Source organism: Tarenaya hassleriana, unplaced genomic scaffold (genome assembly GCF_000463585.1).
Source record: "Tarenaya hassleriana unplaced genomic scaffold, ASM46358v1 Cleome11, whole genome shotgun sequence".
Lineage (NCBI taxonomy): Eukaryota > Viridiplantae > Streptophyta > Magnoliopsida > Brassicales > Cleomaceae > Tarenaya > Tarenaya hassleriana.
Window position 1 is genome coordinate 2,874,390 of NW_010961290.1, and position 15,288 is coordinate 2,889,677.

General features: G+C 39.2%; 3 protein-coding genes across 3 annotated transcripts; 1 reads left to right on the forward strand and 2 right to left on the reverse strand.

The window, feature by feature from the left end:
* Positions 1 to 14: 14 nt before the first annotated feature.
* Positions 15 to 4,395, reverse strand: LOC104805664 (probable metal-nicotianamine transporter YSL7). The gene is made up of 6 exons (XM_010530307.1): positions 3,868 to 4,395; positions 2,069 to 2,232; positions 1,874 to 1,971; positions 1,659 to 1,793; positions 1,378 to 1,567; positions 15 to 1,297 (listed from the first exon to the last, which is right to left on the reverse strand). The coding sequence occupies exons 1-6, from the start codon at positions 4,253 to 4,255 to the stop codon at positions 203 to 205; spliced, it is 2,070 nt and encodes a 689-aa protein (XP_010528609.1). The 5' UTR covers positions 4,256 to 4,395; the 3' UTR covers positions 15 to 202.
* Positions 4,396 to 6,208: 1,813 nt separating this feature from the next.
* Positions 6,209 to 7,147, forward strand: LOC104805666. The gene has a single exon (XM_010530309.2). The coding sequence runs from the start codon at positions 6,284 to 6,286 to the stop codon at positions 6,851 to 6,853; it is 570 nt and encodes a 189-aa protein (XP_010528611.1). The 5' UTR covers positions 6,209 to 6,283; the 3' UTR covers positions 6,854 to 7,147.
* A 780-nt stretch (positions 7,148 to 7,927) lies between these two features.
* LOC104805667 (auxin response factor 8-like) lies at positions 7,928 to 13,424 on the reverse strand. Its single transcript, XM_010530310.1, has 14 exons — positions 12,730 to 13,424; positions 12,433 to 12,545; positions 12,157 to 12,255; positions 12,008 to 12,064; positions 11,755 to 11,910; positions 11,576 to 11,660; positions 11,092 to 11,182; positions 10,848 to 11,012; positions 10,651 to 10,773; positions 10,445 to 10,520; positions 10,045 to 10,192; positions 8,704 to 9,725; positions 8,423 to 8,613; positions 7,928 to 8,270 (listed from the first exon to the last, which is right to left on the reverse strand). The coding sequence occupies exons 1-14, from the start codon at positions 12,770 to 12,772 to the stop codon at positions 8,162 to 8,164; spliced, it is 2,478 nt and encodes an 825-aa protein (XP_010528612.1). The 5' UTR covers positions 12,773 to 13,424; the 3' UTR covers positions 7,928 to 8,161.
* Between the last annotated feature and the right edge of the window lie 1,864 nt (positions 13,425 to 15,288).

Sequence of the window (15,288 nt, forward strand, 5' to 3'; positions counted from 1 at the left end):
ATAAACCAGTGAAATGAACAATTCGATTTTTTTATAATCCCCCTTTTTTTTACATATTAGAGTAGAAAACCTTAGAGTGGAAGAAAAAAAGACTAAACAAATTAAACGACGACGTAGACAGACGAGAATAAAGGATTAAAACCAGAAGAAAATCACACCAAAACCTAAAAAAAAAAACAGACGAACCGGCAAAAGCTATATCTTAAGAGCTGAGGAATGAATCGACCTTTGTGTTGGTAGAGCTCGACAAGAACTTCATGCAGATCGGAGGCTTGACGCCTGCCAGTGCCAGAACCGAGCTGGGCAACGTCCAGATGCCTTCTCCGCATATCAAACCCGACGCCACGGCCGGGCCGAACGCATCCGCCTTCGGCTTGTTCAGCTTCCTCCATACGAACAGTATGAGGCTTCCAACGCACATGTCGATGGTAAAGTACCCTCCGATGTAGAAAGGAATCGCCATCGCCATCGGGAGAGGTATAAACCGAGCCCATTTCGGCCCAACCGCGTCTCTTACCCCGTTAACGATGACCGCTGCCGCGAAGAAAACGTAGCATAGCATGAGGCAGTGTTTGGGCAAAGCCGAGAAGCCTTCGACTCCGAGTATGGACATGTTTCTGTATACGAGCGCGTATGGAGCCGGGTAGGATGATCCGGACTGTCCGAAATCGCCGAATGCGTTGTAGAAGAGCCAGAAGACGCAAGGCGAGATCACACATCCCATCGCTGTTCCGATGAATTGACTGATGAACATCGATCTCGGAGAAGCCAGTGTCATGTAACCTGTCTTGAAGTCCTGCATCAGGTCAGAAGCTGTGGAGACAATGTTCATCATAACACCGCAGGCAGCGAGTCCAGCTAGAACCCCTCCGTGGGAGGCACCAGCCCACGCTCCAATGGTGAAAATCGCGAGTTTTCCATAGGTAGAGGCTAGTGACCAATCAGTGAGTCCGCACCCGTAAGCGTTGCAAAAGGCTAGGACCGGGGCAATCACGTACATCACGAGGATGTGGTACCATCTGAGCTGTGGGAAGATATGGGGAAGAGCAAAGATGGAGATCACGGCCAAGATTATGTACCCGCAGACTGCGAACCATGCCGGGATCCCATCCTTGAGGAAGAGCTCGGTTCTTCGCTTGTCGTCATAAGAAACTACGGCGAAAGAGGGAGATCGGTCATTGACTGGAAGGACATCTCTGTTCTGGAACTGCTTGTATAGACCGAAAATAGTGCGGCCGAGGACCTTGACGAAGTTGTAGAGACCGTCACCGAGGATCATAGCAATGGCTATAAAGACCTGCATCGATATGAAATGCACGATTAGATTGTAATTTATTGGCTTCAAAAGGCTGGGAAAGTGTGGAAAAGAAGCTATACCTTGTAACCTTGAAGCCCATGGAGACTACTTGAAGAGATATCAGCAGAATACCATTTCCCTTTCTGGGCACCTATCAAAGGCCACATAACACCCCACGAGAGGATCGATCCCACGAGAAGAGATACGTTGATCAAATACGGGCAAATCATCCCGACACCAACATAAGTAGCCGAGAAATCAAAGTAGAACCTGTTTCATCAAACAAAAGATGCAAATTTTGAATTCTGAATCAAAAAGTAACATGAGAATTTGGTAGAGTTTGCAACTGAAATACACATACTTGTTTGCATAAGCTTCGAGACCAAACGTGGGGAAGGATGCAAAACCACAGTCATCACCAGCAGTGAAGAACCACTGGAAGAAACCCCACAAGAAACTGAAAGAGAAGAACTTCCCCAACGCTCTGACTTGTTTCCTGCAAGGATAACGACTTTTCAGTGATCCATCCGATCCAATGATATAATAAACTCTAGAGTGATGGGTTCATTGGCTTACTTTGCTAACTTTGCACCTTGAGGGGTGTGGAAGCTGTTGATGAGATGAGCAGTAGCTGTACCACTTGGATATATCAACTTGAAGTCAACAATCATGATCTGGGGGAACAAAGATTGATGATGTTCATCAAGTGACAGTTTTGCATCATCTCGCTTGTTGTAATGAACTGGAGGAATCAGAGGGTGAAGAATGTACCTTTCGGAGAGGGACAACCGAGAAAAGACCAAGAAAGCTAACAACGAAGAGAAACCCAATCATCCATCCCAACTGCGGGTTCTTTATGTTCATTACAGAATTGGCTTCTGCTGACTGTTTGGCAACAATGTCACTCATTCCGAATAGGTAACTTCCAAAGCCACCTGTGTTCATCATCCATGTTCTTTGTTAGTCATGGTTAGAAACATGGAGCTCAACAAATATGACGACAAATTCAGCACTCGAACTAGCAAAATCTGGCGGCTTCATTGTTCAAAATGGCCCAGAATTCGGAAGTTGGCAACTTGCTTTCCCTAATAGACTTATAATTAGCCTAATTAAAAGATTAATTAGCTCGAACTCTGTTAATTGATTGGATTAGAATATACTGTCAAGTACATTAAACCCACTTAAGATTTCTGGATCTCGCCAGCTCTTTCTTCCCTTCTCACACACGTGCCCAACAAGTCAACTTGTATTAGCGCTAATAACCTCAATCCTAAAATTCTAAGAAACGAATCATGTGAAGGATTCATCGAACCTTATTTTATTGATTCCAGTAAAAAGATTTATATATATATATATATTATATTCTAGCCGCATGCAGATGCAAAGTCAAAGTCAAATTGCAATGCATATCTGGCGAGACGATGGAGAAGATGACAGCTAAGTTGACTAACAAGTTCACACAGTCTAATAATAATAATAATAATAATAATAATTATTATTATTATTATTATTAAATAAATTAACTAAACGTCTATAATTAGATCTCCTAATATATCGCCGAAATCATATCCTGAAACGGATTGGGTTGAACAAATCATCATCCCCAAAAAAAAACAAACAAATCAGATTAGTTTTTTTAAATGCAACAAAAAAAATTTAACTTTCTCTTTGAAACTAATCAAATAATGCAACGCATCAATTGGTCAATGTGAATATCCCTATTCTACCGCTCACACTACTCTTTGACGTGGCCATCGTAACAGATCCAACTTCAATTAGCCTTTTTCTTTTCTTTTCTAACAAATAATTCCACTTAATATATTCAAATCAAAATTTTACATTTATATTCTAGAATATACAATTTGTCGCGTGTATCCCTCAACTACAAGTCTATGTTCTTAATTTTTACATTTAAAAATCAAGGAAAAGAATTTCCAGAGGATAAATGAATCAATGGGCACATTTTACAATGTAAGCACACAACTCCGAAACGATACTAGAAACAGAATCGTAAAATCCAACCAGAAATATGTATAAGACAATCGCCATGTGATAGAATATATATATATATATATATATATATATAAGAAAGTCCAACGGATCACGGGTTCTTCGTCTATCCTTTTCTAAAGAATCTCGGAGGGGAAAAGTAATTTTGGAACTTTTGCCATGAATGGAAAATACGTCAAGGGAAAGATGCAGAGGTGAGAGAGTAACTGTGTAAATTTGCCAATTTGGTCACATGTCATGCATCAATGACATTGCGGTGCTTCATTGACGCGTTTACTACTTTACTTGTAACTAATCACGTAACTAATTAATTTACATAATACAGCAGCTAACGTTTAACGATTAATCTTCAATATTTCCATATTTGAATTTGATTAGATCACAGTTAACCAAAAAAAAAAGAATTTGATTAGATCCGAAATTCATGAGTTCGAAATCAGAGCCACGTTTCATGATTTGTATCTAAATCTATGAATTCAAAAAAAACAACAGAGCCACTCTCCATGAATTCACTCTGACAAACGAATCGAAGCAAAAGCCAAAAGGGAACGAAAACGTACCGCTGAAGGCGATGCCGGAGGAAGCGACGACGCAGGTCTGAATCACGGTGTTCTCCTGCCTGGTGAAGGGCTGTTTGAGGAACCCAGCCTTGTGGAGAAGCTTCGTCCACGTCTTGACGAAGAAGAAACCGAGGAGACCGGCGGAGATGTTGAGCGACGGGATGATTCCGGTGGTGAGATTCAGCTTCATCACCACGAACGTGAAGAGGATCGAGAGTACGAAACTCACGACCATAGCACGTATCGTCAACTGGTGGTGCCACGGCGGAGGAGCCTCCCCGCTCGCCTCGAAAATCCTCTCGACAGATGTCTCCTCCGGCGATCCATCCCCCCTCGCCGCCGCATTGAACTCGTCATCCTTCTTACTCTGATCGATCTCCATCGCCATCGATTCGTATCTGACCTCTGAAATTGATTCTCGCTCTCTCTCGCTTTCGCTCTCTCTCGCTCTCGCTCTCTATGCTTATATAGGGGAAGAGTTCCACCAAAAAGCAAATAAGCCCACTAAAACTGGGATGAGCACAAAGCTGGCGTTCCCGAAAGTCTCGTTCACAGTGGGGAATTAGTTTTACATTGTAAAAAAAAAAAAAATTTAATTAGTTTCACATTCTAAACTTAAATTTATTTAAACTTAAATTATATATTCCACCTACGCAAAAAAACTAAATATACATGTATACACGTGTACGCTACCTTATTTTTAGCTTTATAATATTTGCATGAATTTTAGAATTATTTTGTGTGGTTTTTAATTTTAATTAATATATGGAAAGATTCGAATTTTTAGTTATTATCTTGTATGTTTCTAATTTTAATTATTATGTTTATCGATTATGAATTTGATTAAAATAATAAAACTAAATCTTTACCATATTTTAGAAAAGCGAAAGGAAAAAAATGCTTATATGCAGATATATATGGACATGGTGTTGAAGTAATCTTATTAGTATTCGTCTTTTAATTCAAGTTGAATACATATATCGTGTGGTCGTAGACTCTTAGTTGACGTTTCCTAATTAAACATTAATTTTGTAAAAAAGATAATTGGCGGATAAATCTCATTAGATATAAATCAACAACGGATTTTTAATTTTTATCGCACCAAGATTTTGTTAGTTCACAATATTTAATTAAACTAAATCTTAAATTTGGAATTAATCAATTAATTTAGAGTTAATTAGGGTATTTTATATCAAAAATATTTTTCACACTCTCTATCCACTCATGAAATTATGGAAGGATTATCCATTTAATTTAATATATATATATATATATATACTTATTGATGCATCCAAAAAAATGTATTATTGATAAGAACGATTGAAACAAATACAAAAATAAAGACATAAAAAAAACCAAAACTATTTCTTTCAAATTTCATTGTGGTCATACTTATCATTGTACAACATTTATTTTATATAATTTAATTATAGCAAGAGAATATCTTATGTTTAAAGTGTACTATAAATTTAATTTATCATAAAGGTATTCAACTTATGATGAAGAATGTGATACCTTATTTACCATTTAAAACAAATTATGGTATCCCGCATTTTATTTAAAACAATAATTACATTATCATACACAGTCTCGGGTCCACGTTGCACTAAAGTACATATGCCCACTTTTTCATAAGGCAATTGACTTATTATTAGTGGCTAATTATGGGTCAACCAAAACTCGTAATAATGAAATATTTGTATATTATATTAATTACGCTTTTCATGTTCACATTAATAGTGCGATTATGAAATTGCGGTGGGACCGAAAGGAAAATGTATCCAACTCCGAAATTAAATATTCATTAAAGAAATGGACGATTCTATTTAAATTATTCCGGCCGGAAGTAAATAGAGAGATTTGATTATATCTACCAATCATTTCATTTCTATAATCTTAATGATTTTAATTGCATGGTCGTTAGAAGATTATATTAATGTTTAATGTATAACTTATACATACACATTTTGATGGCAAAATGAAAACGTTTTAAATTTCCCAAAACATGTGTAGATTATTTTTTTAGTTTCAGATTATTGTCTTAATTTTAAATCATATAATATTTAATATCTCAGTGATATCACTATTGATTACATTGGTTCACGTCTCTACAATTCAAATCTTATTAAGAGTATTTACGAAGATAAATACCATTTTTAATATCTCGAACTTAATTCCGGTTATTTATTAATACACCAAACTAAAAAAAAAATTAAAAGATAAACTAGGGTTAAATATGTCGTCATATAAAGCTAAGGGGCATATGTGAGTAAAAAGAAGGAAATGAGGGACGTCATAATATTTATAGTTTATTTTAACGTATTAAATTCTTCTTCTTCTCCGAAACTTCTGGTAGGTTGTTTATTTGTTGATCGAATCAGAAGAAGAAGAAGACAAAGCAGAAGAAAGTCTGACAATGGCTTCCTCAGCTTTCCTCCGCCTCGCGATCGTTATAGGGTTTCTCGCGATCTCCTCCGCGGCAGCACGGCCTTGCAAGACATTCCTCATCTCTTCCTACGCCTTCTCCATAACCCCAGAAAACCTTAACCCTAACTCCGACGGCGAGCCCGATTTCTCCTCCACCAGATTCGTCACCGTATTCACCATCCGCCGATTCACTCCCCGCCATCTCCGTCCCTTCCTCGTCCACCGCCGCGACGACGGTGGAGGCTTCCTCCCCTCCGCCTTCCTAGGGTCGTCATCGGAGTCTCGGCCCCAATTCTCCATCCCTTCCATCTCGCACATCAATTCCTTCAGAGATCGAACAAGGGACATCCTCAGCGTTGTCGTCGCTCTCCTCTTCGGCGTCGGTTGCGGTGCCCTCACCGCCGCGACGATGTACCTCGTCTGGGCTCTCGTCTCGAACCGCCGTAGCTACAACTTCGAGGATGAGGATTACGAGACCGATGGGTACGATGATGCGAGCCCTAAGAAGATGGGTTACGTCAAGATCCCTGGCCCTGCTCCTGTGAAGGAGGCTGCTTGAAAGGTGCTCTTAATCTGAGGTGAAAACATACAAAACCCCAAATTTCTTCCGTGGATTGGGTTTCTGCATATCCTGCGATCGTCTCTTTGCTTTCACGTTTTCGTTTGTGTATGTTGCGACGTAACAGTAAACCTATGTCCCTTATGGATTCATGTAATCCAAATATACAGAAATATTTGTACTTTATGAAGTGTGGATTACTGGATTTACATTGTTGTTGTGCAAGTATGCTCATTTTATATGTACTGATGTATTTGGTAATGCTGATAGTTCTCAAAGAGTTACTGATGATAATTTTGCCCATGTGTTTGGTTTCCATGGTTTGCTCATGTGAACCTTTTTGTGTGCATCAACAAGGTAAGATCTTTTGCAATGAGATATGTCAGCTGTCTTATCAAATGCTTAAGGTGGTGACTGTATGTACGGAATCCTTCGTTCACAAGTGGGCGGGAAGAATATGTAAAGTTCGCAAATGGGGGTCTAATTGATTTGCCTTTGTATATGGATTTAGGGGGGTTGATGGGTCTCCGGCCTATGATCTGAGATCTCTGTAAAATGTGTAGTTCTTGCTTATTGTCCTTCACTTCCTTGATGTACTGTTAAACGGGAGGGGTAGTTAGTTGGTTCTTGGTTCTTGTGATAGTAAGTTAGTAACTGGGTATGCTTACATATGAGATGCCATTATAGGCCTTGTAGATGTTTGTTTCTTCCACATCTGCATTAAGAACTTGATGGTGGTTAGTTCCATGGCAAATGGGTATCAAAAGATTTCTCTGTTAGAAGAACAAATGGAATTCTGTTGTCAATTGTATTGTACTGAGAAGGGGGAGATTTCTCTTGCAATCCCCATGTTTTGCTGTCATGAGTTCAGTGATTTTGTCATGGAATGAAATGATCCTGACCAAGTGAAAAGTAAGCTGATGCTGATGTTTTCTGCATGGGGAACCAGTGTTAAACATGGTCTCTTCCTCGGCCTTGACTGACATTGTTTCACGATCTTCTCCCATCATTCATTCATGTTGTCATACTATTTCCATGAGACCACCAAAGCGTCTCATACATGTACGTACAACCGTGACAAAAGGTGCTGAATATAAACTAGAAATGGTGAGGAAATGTTACAAAGGGAGCAGCATTGTGTTACACAACAATTATGATAAAAACAAAGGTAAAGACAGAGCAGCAAATACCACTAGGGTCTTGTCTCCATTCACGTCCCAAATGAGATGAGAGAAGAAGAAGAAGAAGAAGAAGAAGCAAAAGACTTATGCATCATAATAGAAGGAAACTAAAGAGTGAAGCAGAGCATCAGTGATGGTTGGGGTTCTGCAGGAAGGATCCATCGCCTTGTTGCCCCATCTTCTGCACATCTTCTGGAGATAGTATCTTTATGTACCACACATTATTCACAAATGACCTGCAATTTTTCCAAACCCATATCACCATTTTCTCAGTTTTTTTTTTCTTGCTTTCCCGGGTCGAAACCACATACCCGAAATCCCACGGGTGAATCCGAAGGCAGATGGACGTAATAGGAAAAAGAAAAAGATATAAAGGGAGGTAACTTACTCCCAAGGGTCATCGCCAAGGAGAAGAATATCATTCTCCTTGTCCACAAATACAAGCTGCCAGCCTGATCTAAGGGGGTCTTCCAACAACCCCTCTATTCCAAACATCTTTCCCAACTCTTCCCGCAGCTCGTTATAGCTGCTGAATCGAGATATGTCCAGTGACCGCCCCACCGATCCAGATTTATACACCTGCATTCCCGTATATACGTATGTATAATCTTACCACCCTTATCGTTATACCAAAGTCGCGAAAAAACAAAAGTTGCAGAACAAGCCTACCTTAACGAAGTTCTTGATCTGGTTGGACGCGTTAATGTCCCCAGCCCCATGTAGCAACTCAGGAGCATCTTGCATGCAGCTGTATAAGGAATTCTGGAATCCAGAATCCGTCAGTGACATTGAAGAAGCATCAGCTTCCGCCGCTGGCAGTGGAGCGTAACGGGGAACAGTAGTGGGGAGAAAGAGTCCAGAGTCGGAATCAACACCAAAGATAGAGGGACTGTGGGGATTTGGGTTGGAATTTCCGAGTTCCAGAGCAGTGCCTTTCCTGGCATATCCTTGCTGAAGCGGCAACGGCTCAGAAAAAGCGTTGGCTGCAGAGTGAGCATGTTTAGGAGACCATGCCTGAGATGGCAACTGCTCGGCCAGTAAAGGCTGACCCGTTATCGAGAAACTCAAAAGATTGCTACCGTCACCGGAACCTGAAGCCGGGGCCGCTGAATTCTGTTGTATCGGGGTGACTGTTGTAGCAAATTTGTGGTTTGAGTCTGTAAAATCCGCTTTCATGAATGAAGCAGAAGGCAAATCTGACGGCTGCCACTGTTGGAGATGGCCGTTTTGCATTTTGAGAGCATTCAGATAAGCGTGGTTAGGTTGATGCGGTTGCCCGGCTGGTTGGTTACTAACTTCTTGTCGGATAGTTTGATGGGGAATATTCTCGGTCAGCATCTGGCGGGTTTGAGCCTCAAGGAGATGCCGTGGAAGCTGCTGTTGCTGCTGTTGAAGTAGCAAATCTGAATTGTGGCCACCTGATTGTTGAAGATATTGATGGTGAGGCTCTTCTTGCAGCTGGACGAATGGTTGTTGCCTCAGGGGATCTCCACCACTCATATTCTGCAACCCGGCAGCCAACATCGCTTGGTACTGCTGATTATGATCGGTAGCTCCAAGTAGACCGAGATCCAGCCTCTGTTGCATCCATGGAACCATACCCACAGACGAGAAATTCAGAGGAAGCAAACCTTGCTCTCCAGCTCCACCCCTAAGCCATGATAGTCCACTCGTCAGATCACCTCTGCTATCTGTATCATCACAGCAGTAATCATGTAAATAACTTGAGCGTAGCAAAAGCGGGATGCCTTCACAACAAAAGATGTGCGGCATCTGAGCTATCGGCACACTGTACAATTAGAACCAGAGGATTCAGTTCACGGCGAACATCATCATTGTTTTGAAGTAGGACACTTTAAGATTTCTCCATCTTCTACATATTCATGCTCTACTAACACCAGATCAAATTTTTTAATGGTCTAATCTACAAATGTTTGTCTAACAGATGGTGACATTTGGGTAAAGGGTAATAGAAATTGTAACAACGGATAATAGAAGGTGGATGGATACCGTGGAGGGATGATGGTCCAGCATGCCAAGGACGCTTCAACCTGAGGGGAAACAGTGAAGGGTACATGGGAAATGTGGTAAGAGGCTCAATCTCCCATAGAGAAACTCTTGGCTGTCTCTCCCCAGCGGTTGACTCGTCCCAACCAACCTACAGCAAGAATATCTGGATTTTCAATGTCCATGGAGTTTCAAATGAATATGTACATCGGAAAGCAAGGCATTCATTATACATGTCACAAACAGTCATCAAACATGTAGCGAGCGGTCACGAGTTCCATGAACTATAGAAACTTAATAACCAGACATACTAAGTCAGATCGGCTTAGTCGACTTCAAAGAAAAGGGAGGAATACGTAATCAGATTCCTTCATATCAAACACAAGAATAATGGAGTAGTTACCTTCACGGACCGCCAATGAGAGTTTGGCCAACGAACAGGATCCAAATCACTGATACCAGTTATCGTACCCATGTACCTGGACAATATGAAATCATTTTCAGAAGATGGGTTGACATTATATGGGCGATATAGTGAATGAACTTTCTCAGCCTCAGCAAGTTGATAAAAACTTCAAAATGGCATTTAAAAAGGTGATGTGACTTTACCTGCGAACACTTGACTCTTCTGTTTCAAAGAGCATGCGAAAGCGCATTCCAACTGAAATACGCGTGTGAAAAACAGCTTTAATGTACTTTGAAAGCGGTATGACAAAGTCAGATGGGCTAGCCCTGAACATGAAAAATAACATAGGTAAGAGATTTATTAGATTGTGAGAAGAATAAGCACTTGGAATGTGTTCAACCTTGGATGGTAGAAAACAGTGAAACAGCTATTTGTTGAGGCAGCATGTGCAGCAGCAGCAAGGAGTCCAATATGCATGCTATCACTAGATAGAACGGATGACGGTATAATGGTTTGTGGTCGAATGGCACGACGAATGCCCAAAAGGAGTTGATTCTTTTCATTCCTGCCCAAAAATGAGTGAGGGTAAAGATTGTAACTAAAAATCTGCAAGACCGAAAGGTATGACCACTCAAATAGAAAACCTGATGAAAATAACAGAATCTCCAGCAACTAGACGCTTGGCACTGACAAAGACGCTCCATCCAGTAGTAAGAAGATGCCGTTTAGGCTGTCCTGCAAAAGAGTGAGAAAACACGCCATAACCATGGTAAAACCTTAGTGCCTTTAGCTTGATTGTGCAGAATATGAAACACACCATAACCATGTTGGTGATTTCTGCCAGAAACTCTTGTTTTTCCCTCTAAATTCAGAAAGCTCTAAGTTTCTTCAAAATGTCCAGGAAACCTTTGGATAGTAATCTTATAATGATCTGATTGTTACATGCCTTACGGTCAGACTATTCTTCTAAAAGTCCAAGCCATGCATCAAAAGATTATGCAGACCGAAAACCAATAAAGACATACTCCACAGTTAAATGAAATTAATATAGCTGCTAATGCAAAGATCAAGTTCAACAATATAGAACAGTTCTATGCTCTTAAAGGTCAGCAGAAAGGACAAACTTACCCCGGAAGATATGCCTAAACTTCCATTCAACATCATGGAGATCCTTTGCGAGCAATTCTTGGGCGGGTGGCTGCTGTGAGTAATCCTGCATAAGGGAAACAAGAAAGCAAGATTTCACAGCAAGTAACACATCTAAGCATATTGATTTTTAACCGAGTTAGCATAAGAAGAGCAACTACCAATGGAGGAAAAACTTTCTCAGCAGCGCGCCTAGGAACAGAAAATCCTCCATGCGTACTGGTATCACTAGCCGTCAACGTCTTGCAGAAGTAATTGCTGGGTTGCTTACTTGGGATTCCCAGTTCGATCGGTATAAATGTTTCCTTCTGCTCTTCCTTTAATGAAAACAATACGGAACAATCAACTTCTCCTAGATTATTTCACTTGCCAACCTCTTTTTCAGTCCACGAAAACTTAAAGTCATATATATACCGGTGTCAATGGCTGGAGCGTCATCTGAGCATACACTTCGTCCGTCTCCACATCAGCCTGACAAGTACAAAATCAACCCATACTCACATCGTAACATTTCAAAATGAATTCAGTTATGGAGAGAAAGAGACAGGGAACTAACTACGCACATGCATAGTAACATTATGGAGTTGGCTTATCAGCTGGGGTGGTAGGCTTGGATAATTGGGTATGTGACCATCAACTTCCTTATTAGTTGTAGCAGCAACCTACAAAGTACACTTGGACGTAAATGGAAATTCCACATGTAAACAGAAAAAAAGCTTCATAACTTTAGACTTCTTGCAAGTTCATGATAAGACACAACATCACCATAGACAATCAAGCAGAGAAGCTAAACCAAGAACAAGAAATTCACGAACAGAATTCTCCGGAAATCGATAAACCTGTTCACTGTGACCCTGTGGGAAGTAGACAACACGGCTTCCAGAAGATGGAAGAGAAACCAGTGGTCCAGCACAAGCATGCCATAGCTCAGAGTTCAGACACTTATTTTCCCCTGTTGGAAAAAAAAACCCACAGAACTAGGAGACTTCAGAGAAACCGCCAAGATGACGCACTCCATCGGTAAAAGTCGCCAATTTGAATAAGAATCAGAGATCGAAGATTAGTATAAAGAAAGAAAAAAAAAACAATAAAACTGGAAGCAAAAGAAAAACCCCATGAGAGGACAATGGATAAACCTTCATGACCCTGGTGACCCAACCCAGAAGCTGAAAGCTTCATGTCAGAGAAGGTAAACCCAAATTTTCCTTTTCAGAAACCAAGTACTAAGCCGACATTAGCAAAACCCTAATTTCCGTACAATCACTCTCTCACTTCCAGCTACTACAGAAGCTATACATCTTCTGCTCCAACACCACAAGCTCGTCCTTCTCCATCTCTTATACCCTCTTCAATTTCACACCATTTTCCCACCATAAAATCAGAGGAAACCTTCCAGAAAACCAGCGAGAAAGCCCCAGAAAATACGAAACCGACCAGAACCCATTTCTCAGAACCCCAATCCAGCTCTTCTCGAAATCAAAGAACGAACAACACAAGCCCTACGGGTAGACACGGGAACTTGAGCTGCAAGAACTCCTCAGTAAACCCAGAAGCAGAATCCACAGAAGCCGAAACTTTGCTAAAGATGTCTTAGTGGAGAGGAAGAAGGAAGAAGATAAGGAAAATCCGCCTCAGTTCGCTTTCCGTGGCATTAAAATCGCTCGGAGCAGTTCCGTCGCTGTCTTGGAGAGACATATTGGCTTTCAAACAGCAGAGAGAGAAAGTTAGAGAGAGAAAGAGATATGCCAGAGAGTGAGCGAGTGGTTTTGTTCTTATAAAAGATCCGACCCGATCCGAGTTGACCCGGTGGGAACCTGAGCACAGTGGAGAAGAAAGAGGAAGAAGAGAGGACGAGGGTCCTACTAACGAGAATTATGAGGGGTGGTGTCAGTAGCAGAGCGAGCCCGTTTTGACCGTTGGATTACGTTTGCAAGATCTTGACCGCAAAAAATAATATTTATTATTTCTAATTTAATATTTTTTAATCTCTTTGTTGTCCTTGGATTCTTTGAAAAGGACAGTAAAAATATATGTTTGGGTTACAAGAAAGAGCTTGCCATTAGTATTTTTCAATGGAATCGATGAAACCAAATAATATTTTGTATTCCTCAAGGAAAAAAAAATCCAAGTGAGATAAATTAGTAATTAATAGTTATGACTTAACATCAATTATTAGAAATGGGCACAAAATCAATATTTAATTATTTATTTTGGATTCATGAGATCTATCCAAGTTCCATTGGCATTCGAAGGATTCTCAAAGACGTTATTATAATCCACAAATACACAAATCTAACATGGGAAAATAAAACATAAAGATTAAAAAAATGTAGAAATGTAAAGTATTATATATATATATATATTGTTGCCCATTCTTTATTTTCCATGCTCACATATATAAATCAGTTTTGAGATCTAAATTGTAAAATTTCAAGCAATCATAATAACTCATGTTAATAAAATATTTTAAATTATTTAAGATTTGATGATTCAACCGGTAAGAAGAGAATAAAATTTTTTCTCAATCTGAATTCGAGTCTTCATTTGGAGAGAAATATTTATAAGGGTTTTTTTGTTTCCTTGAAAGATATAGATCTGCGAGTTTTCATTTAGAGAGAAACATTTACAAGGATTTTTCGATATTCTAAGAGATGTAATCAGACCAAATATCCGGTGAATTTTAAGGTTATCAATAAAAATATTCTGAAATACTCTCTGAAAAATCAGACTTAGTGTTGATAAATAATTTAAAGAGTGTTAGAGAAATGGGTGGCTTAGAATTACTCTATGCGAATTAGTTAATCATTATTCTATAAATATTTAGTTAGTTAATATTTAAATTATATTCCCTTTTTCTTTCTCCATGGGTCCATCAAAGCCTTAAATCGTGAATTACGTGTGTTTATGGTTTTTCACATATATTGTTAATAAATTTTCATTTCTTTTACTTATCCATTTGAGAGGATGCGATATACTTCATGAATATAATATTCCGTTATGCAAAATTACTTTTTTTTATCTTTATTGTGATTTACTATTTCAAGAATTTAAAAGGAAAAACTAATATATTCATTAGGGAAAAAAATATATTCTCCCTCTATAACAAAAACACAAAATGATATTGGAATTTTACGTTCGAATAATAAAAATTAGATGGAATGCTAAAAATTTATGGATCTAATTAAATCACAAATTTTATTTATTCTCACACTAAAAAGGGAAAATAGAACTTTTAACTGTGTTCGTTATATTTTTCAAAAAAATAATGTGTACAAACATGTTGGCTAAGGCCTATGGTCGTTTTGGACCAAACATCAAAGTACAATGTTGTGGGCTAAAAATTTATGTTTGTCTTATTAGAAGCTCTATGAGACCCACGACTCCACGAGCTATATGAAGCCCAAACACAAAAGTTAATTTTTTTTCAGTTTTATTATTTTAAAAAGTTGATGGATTTATGAAATTAAAGTGAGCACAATTGATTAACAATATACAAATCTGATTTTAAAATGGATTGGATATATTTTTTTTCAAGTTAATATGATTTAAATATCAATGAACAATATGATGCTTACGTTTGGACCGAGGAGATGATACCACTTGACCTCGGCATGTACGTATGTACGCACGTAGATGTACGTATGTACGATGTCAAAAATCCATATAATTACAAAAACATTTTATATATTTGCTAA

Coding starts and splice junctions, on each gene's coding strand:
- LOC104805664 (XM_010530307.1), bottom strand. CDS start 4,255: ATGGCGATGGAGATCGATCAGAGTAAGAAGGATGACGAGTTCAATGCG. Junction 2,233..3,867: donor CTCCGGCATCGCCTTCAGCG/GTACGTTTTCGT, acceptor TGATGAACACAG/GTGGCTTTGGAAGTTACCTA. Junction 1,794..1,873: donor CAAGGTGCAAAGTTAGCAAA/GTAAGCCAATGA, acceptor TTATCCTTGCAG/GAAACAAGTCAGAGCGTTGG.
- LOC104805666 (XM_010530309.2), top strand. CDS start 6,284: ATGGCTTCCTCAGCTTTCCTCCGCCTCGCGATCGTTATAGGGTTTCTC.
- LOC104805667 (XM_010530310.1), bottom strand. CDS start 12,772: ATGAAGCTTTCAGCTTCTGGGTTGGGTCACCAGGGTCATGAAG. Junction 10,521..10,650: donor GAAGAGTCAAGTGTTCGCAG/GTAAAGTCACAT, acceptor CATATTGTCCAG/GTACATGGGTACGATAACTG. Junction 8,271..8,422: donor CTTGGCGATGACCCTTGGGA/GTAAGTTACCTC, acceptor GAAAAATTGCAG/GTCATTTGTGAATAATGTGT.